We start from the raw sequence: 6,000 nt of genomic DNA, 5'->3' as shown, positions 1-6,000 counted from the left end.
TGGCATGTGGTGCTGGGGGATTGAACCGCGGTCCCTGATGTTTTGCTAAGCTTGTTCTAAGTAGGTGCTTTAGACCACTGAGCCATCTCTCCAGCCCCCGCATTTTTTTTTTTTTTTTCCTAACAGACTGAATTGTTGTAGTGTGTTCATGCTTGTCAAATTCTCTTGTAGCTTTGGGACTTTGAATTGGAGAATATTCATGATGTGTGGAACAGCATGACACACACTGTACAAACTCAGCCACACAAAATGGCATGTCATATATGTACATGAGACTTAGAATAATATCCAGCGAAGCTGTTTATGATTACAAATGTTTTTTCCTATAATACAATTAACTTTAAAAAAGATTATTTTAAAAACTAAACTAAAAAATAAAAACATTCTTTTTCTCCTCTGAACCAAGATGACCTTGGGCTATCGAGATTTTTCCTCTGGAACATGTTAAAGTGAGAATGTGTAATTCATTTAGCCAGGCAACACACTCTATGGTAAAAACCACTCCTGACTGGTGAAATGCTAGGGGAAGGAGGAAGAACCAGACTGCAACTAGCTGGTGGGAGGGAAGCCACAGAAAGAAGATTCAGATAGCACGGGGACTTTGCCAATACTATTCAAAGTTGTTCTCAGGGCACAAGGACAAAGTTCAATAGTGGAGATGGAGAATACACAGGCTGCAGCTCTGGAAACATGCTACCTGGTCTGTGCAGAAAAACCCTAATGAACCCTGACCTAGGCCATCTCTCACATCCTATGAACACATACTAAAGTCCCACAGGAGTTGAAATTCAGTGGTACCTGGGTTCATGGAATTATTCTTTCTATGGTTCTGACTGCAAACTGAACTGGATAACCAAAGCATACTTGTCCATCAGGTCACAATTGAACCTAACCACTGAATTTGATTCAGTTCTTGTCCAATTTCATTTGTGACTGGAATTGTAAAAAAAATAAAGTTTTTGAACTGAGGCACCAATATATACTGCATCAATTACAGACCCCAGAAGTAAAGCCTGAGCAACGCTTCCAAAGAATACAAGGTCAGTCTCACTTAACTACTCCTACAATACTACTTAATTTAACTTCTGTATTGATGCCCCACAAAAAATATAAATTCAAAGTTTTTGAAATTTGTGATTTTGAAAATACATTATATACAAGAATTCTACCAAAGGTAAGGTAGATAGAGTTGGGTAACAGTAATTGATGTTGTATTTTCTTGGCATAGGCACACTGTAGAAATAAATGAGGTGAGACACAAGTCATAGGCCAGACCTTTTCCTATATGTAACTCAAGAGATTCACAAACAGAATTAAGGATGTACTCAGAATTAACCGATGAAGTTACAATAAGATTTAAACCATATTCATCTGTTGGATGCTTAGGTGGCAAATATTTACTAAAATGGAACAGTGGAAGGCATTCATTTGGATAAATGTGTAGTGAAAACACCAAGATTAGGTCCTATAACAACATCTACTGAGTGTCTTCCATGTGTTATGCTCTGTGTTGGGAATGGGTATGGAGCAATGAGCAAAGCAGTCACTATTTATCCTAGAGCATCAGGCCTTGTGGGAGAGACAGACAATAATCAATGTGAATAACATAACATTTAATCTTGAATACTGAGGAGGAAAACAATGTCGTCCTATGGCAGAGAACACCAAGGAGAGGCCTATTTTAAGTGTGGTGGTTAGAAAAGCGTTCTCTGTGTAGGTGATGTTTAAGAGAAGATCTGCAGGATGGGAAAGGATAAGGTCTGTAGTGGGAGAACACCACAGCCTGAGAGTAGGGACACAAGATCCTTGCCCTCCATGAGTTTACTCTCAGAAGACACGGTAACATATAACTCATCGAAGGAAGCTTCATCACAGGACATCCAAATGAAGAGCCAGAGGAATGTAGGTGGAGAAAGTCACTTTTAGCAAAAATCACTTGGAAAGTCATCAGAAGAAGTCTCTTCTGAAGTTTCTTTATGGGTCTTTCTGATTTTAAGTGGGACTAGGGGACTGGTCACAATCACTACTCCTTCAGTAATCAATGAGCTCCAAAAAGACAGTATGTTTGACTTGCTGATCTCTATGTTCCTAGGCCTGAAAATCTCCAGGCTAGAAAAATTTCATATATGTTAACTAATTCTAGTACAAAGATGTTTAATGGTATAGCTATCAAAGTACAAACAAAAAGTAATCCTTATATGTAATACATTGCATTTATCTGGCAAAAATCTATACATTAAAAAAAAAATCTATAGGTAGTGACAGTGAAAATCTGGACGTTAATTTGCAAGGAAAATTAAATGCAGTTGTCTCAAGAAGTAAAAACATTATTTTTCTTCTTTACAGACAGGATTTCAAAGAAAGTTATATGGAGTTCCACAGAAATTTGTAGAAACTTACAGGCTTCTTGAAGAAATTTCTCTCTCACGCTGTCCGAAGTACAGTTTTTACATGTTTTAATTGCAACTGCCAAAGCTGGATTCTCCTGCATTAAGGAAATTACAGAATCACACACATGCAGAAAGGTTCTCTGTATCAATCATCAGGCATATTCATGAGAAACTGTTTCCTTTATAATTCTGTGGATTTTATTTTAGATAGGGCTAGAAGTATAAAATCTTGAAATACTTTAAATTTTGAAGAAAATCTTCAGAGGAAAAATAGACATGCATATGCAACACCACAGAGAGTCATTCATTCTCCTATCATGAATGCTGAGTGTCTACTACTTGGAGATGCTGATCTATGTGCCTGGGATTCATTAGTGGATACAACATAGGTAGCAGTCCCTGTTCTTGTCCACTTTCTATTCTAGTGAAGAACAAGTAATTATATAATACACTGCAAACTGTGTCATGAAGAGGCATTTGAGGTGGAGGTGGTACCGCTGTCTGAAGAAGGCCTCACTGAGAAAAGATGATAGCAAGGATCTGAAGGAAGAAAGGGAGCCAGCCACATGGTCAAGCTAGATAAATTGCTTTCAGTTACAAAAAGAATGTGTATGGTTTACTCAGGAAACACATGCACCGGGCTGGTGTTGAGTTTGTGAAGGTGGAGATAATGGTGTTGGGGGAATGGTGGGGCTTTGAAGTTAGGACAAAGGCATGGCTTTTACTATAAGCAAAACAGAGACCTAGGTTAGGGCCTTGGCAAAGGAGTGTATGGCCTGACCCAATACCTCGAAGGAGTATTCTGGCTATTCTGCTGAGACAGCTGGAGGTTTGGCAAGGAGCTCTGCAGGCCATTATGGAAGTATCCTGGGTGACAGGATAATGGCTTGGGTTAAGTGTGACAACAACGGACAGAAGGAATGGGCTTCTGCATATGTTTTAAAGGTAAGAAAAAGTGGTAGTTGATGGACTGAGTGAAAGAGAAATTTTTGGTTTTGGCCAGAGAAACTAAACTAGCAAGAGAGAAGATCGTAAGTTTATCTATGGAGGAGGTAAGCACAGGACACCAATAAAAAAAGTAGAGGAACCAGGAACAGTGGGTAGCAAGACAGTATGTCTAAGATCCAGGAGGAAGCTTGAGCTAGACATGGGAAACAGAAGTAGCATGGTTCATGGGCCTGTATGACATCATCAAGGGAATACAGAGGTCTAATGATGGTGCTCTGTAGGTCTGCATAATGAAGTGGCCAGGGAAAGAGAGAGGAAAATAGCAAAAAATAATGGACACATGTTACCTTCAACACAGGAGGAAAAACCAAGAAAATGCATTGTCCTAGAAGCCAAAACATCTGTCTTTTGTTCAGTTCCAAATTTAAGATATACTAGAAGTATAATATGAAAAATGATTTGCTATTTACAACTTATCAACAGAATCCATGGATGAATCTGGATAGCAACTATATGTGCTGTATTTATCTGGGAGTTCATGTCATCTTTGCCAGAACTACTTATTCATCTTATTTCATATCATATATTTTTATTTATTTTTCAGACTTTGCTTTACATGTAATTTATTTTTTGTTTTTTAAAGAAAATAAAAAATAAATTAAAACATTAGAAACAGAATTTCACTAAACAAGAGGAAAGGAATGCAACAATGGTTGTTATATTGTAATATTGTATTATGTATTTTTATAAGATGCCTCATACTGTGTTATGAAGGCAAAAAACAAATGAAAGCAAAAAAACACAAGAACAAGTGGGAATTTACAAAGGTTTTAAGAAAGGTTGAGTCCTCTCAGTTCCACTGCTGCTGCTGTTTTCCTTTCTAAGAATCTTCCCCAAGCCTCATTATGCAATGTGGATGAAATCAACCAGGTAAGAGTATAGTTCTGGAGGGACAAGGAATATGATGCTGTCCAAAATCTGCCTGTCTCTCTTTGCACCTTCTTTGAAGAGTATGGAGTTATTTGTTCCCCAATGGGGTGCACAGTGTGTCTTTTAAATCTCAACAGGTCTAGATATTTGTATGCTTTATGTAGGTAATCTTGGATGTCATTTCACCTTCTGCAACCTCAATTCCAGAGGGTAGGGGGCTTGAGGGCATGACGCTTCTTCCCTATAGAGTGCAGCTTGAAGGATGAATGAGAACAACGTGCAGTTGTGACAAATGTGAGATAGAGGGCAACACAGTACCCACTCTAGGCAGGAGACAGTGTCTGCAGCCAGGATGAAGCTGCCACTTGTCAGAAGTGGCTCTACAATGGCACCCATGATTAATTTCTTGAGCATTAATGAGGTTTACCTGGGCCAACTTCCCTGGGAAGCACTCTTGCTAATTAACTGTGAGAGAGGAGTCCAACATACCAGCCACAGATAGGAGGCACTTACATTAAGAGACTTATAAAGATGAAATTTTATCTCTTTTCTTCTTCAAGTCTATATATATATTGTTAGGTTCAGTTCTGGTCTCACCTCTACTAAGCTATCTCATCTACTGCCAAAGGAGTAAAGCGCCACTTAAACACTGGTCTTCAAATTGGTCCGTCTAGTCTCAACTATCTCTCAGTCCAAATCCATATATTGAACCAATCTATTTGTTGTCTCTGGAGGAGGGTCACAAGTTATCTTAAAAATGACATTCCCCAAATGGAATACTAGTTGGTCATATAGAATGACACATCTGAGACATCTAGAGGAAAAAGGATATACCTTGAAAATATAATGTTGAGAGAAATAAGCCAGACACACAAGCTTAAATACCATGCTGTATCTCTCATATGATTGAGGCAAAGCATAAGCAAGAAAATGATAAAGGATGGATACAAAAGGATGATGGGATAGATCTTTGCAATAGGGAAGTGATTCAAGGGAACAAGGACAAAGGATGAGGAGGCAGAGAATGAGAAACGAGGAATAAAGATGGACTGATGCGTGGGAATCTATAACCCAAATTAATGTAAACACTACATGCCATAATATGAGCTAAGATAACAAGAATGAAAAAGAGGCTGAGGAACCAGAGGAAGGGGTTTAAAAAAAAACAGGCTGTAATATGTATATATACCCTCTCCCCGTGATCACCGTAAACTGCATGAACTGCAAACATGTACTTAAAAAAAAAAAAAAAAAAGGCCGCAAACAGAGCTCTTGATACCCACCACAAAAGTGATTTTATATATCCACTTGATTGGGCCATGAGGTCTTGGGGATATTTGGTCCAGTATTACTTTGTTTTTGTTTTGTTTTTTTTTTTTTGCATTTCTTTCTTTATTTATTTTTTCTTTTCTTTTCAAAGTTTTATTGATAAACATATAGCAATGAGACAGTTTCAAATCAAATCGAAAGGACAGTTTCAACAAATAATACCAGTCTTACTTCGGATGTTTTTGTAAGGATGGTTTTGAATGAGTCTATGTAAACCAGCAGACTGAGAAAAGCAGACTACCCTCCCTGGTGTGGGTATAGGCCTCACACAGGGGAAAGTTCTCTACCTGACAGGCATGACACTAGTGTTTTCCTGCCTTTGGATCTAAACTACACTCTTTTTCTCAGGCTTTAGCCTTGGATCAGACTACATCATGAACTCTCTATGTCCTCAGCCTGCCAC

General features: G+C 38.4%; 1 protein-coding gene across 5 annotated transcripts in view; it reads right to left on the bottom strand.

Moving 5' to 3' along the window:
* Ptk2 (protein tyrosine kinase 2) overlaps nucleotides 1-6,000 on the bottom strand; it is a 365,697-nt gene that overhangs the window by 88,415 nt on the left and 271,282 nt on the right. For all 5 annotated transcript variants that reach the window (XM_023723973.1, XM_023723974.1, XM_023723975.1 and 2 more), the window contains one exon: nucleotides 2,401-2,485. In XM_023723973.1, coding sequence (XP_023579741.1) covers nucleotides 2,401-2,485 — 85 coding nt within the window. The remainder of the gene's footprint in view (nucleotides 1-2,400; nucleotides 2,486-6,000) is intronic.

The sequence above is a fragment of the Octodon degus genome, unplaced genomic scaffold (genome assembly GCF_000260255.1).
Source record: "Octodon degus isolate 3935 unplaced genomic scaffold, OctDeg1.0 scaffold00104, whole genome shotgun sequence".
Taxonomy (NCBI): Eukaryota; Metazoa; Chordata; class Mammalia; order Rodentia; family Octodontidae; genus Octodon; species Octodon degus.
This window is presented reverse-complemented; position numbering and strand designations above follow the sequence as displayed.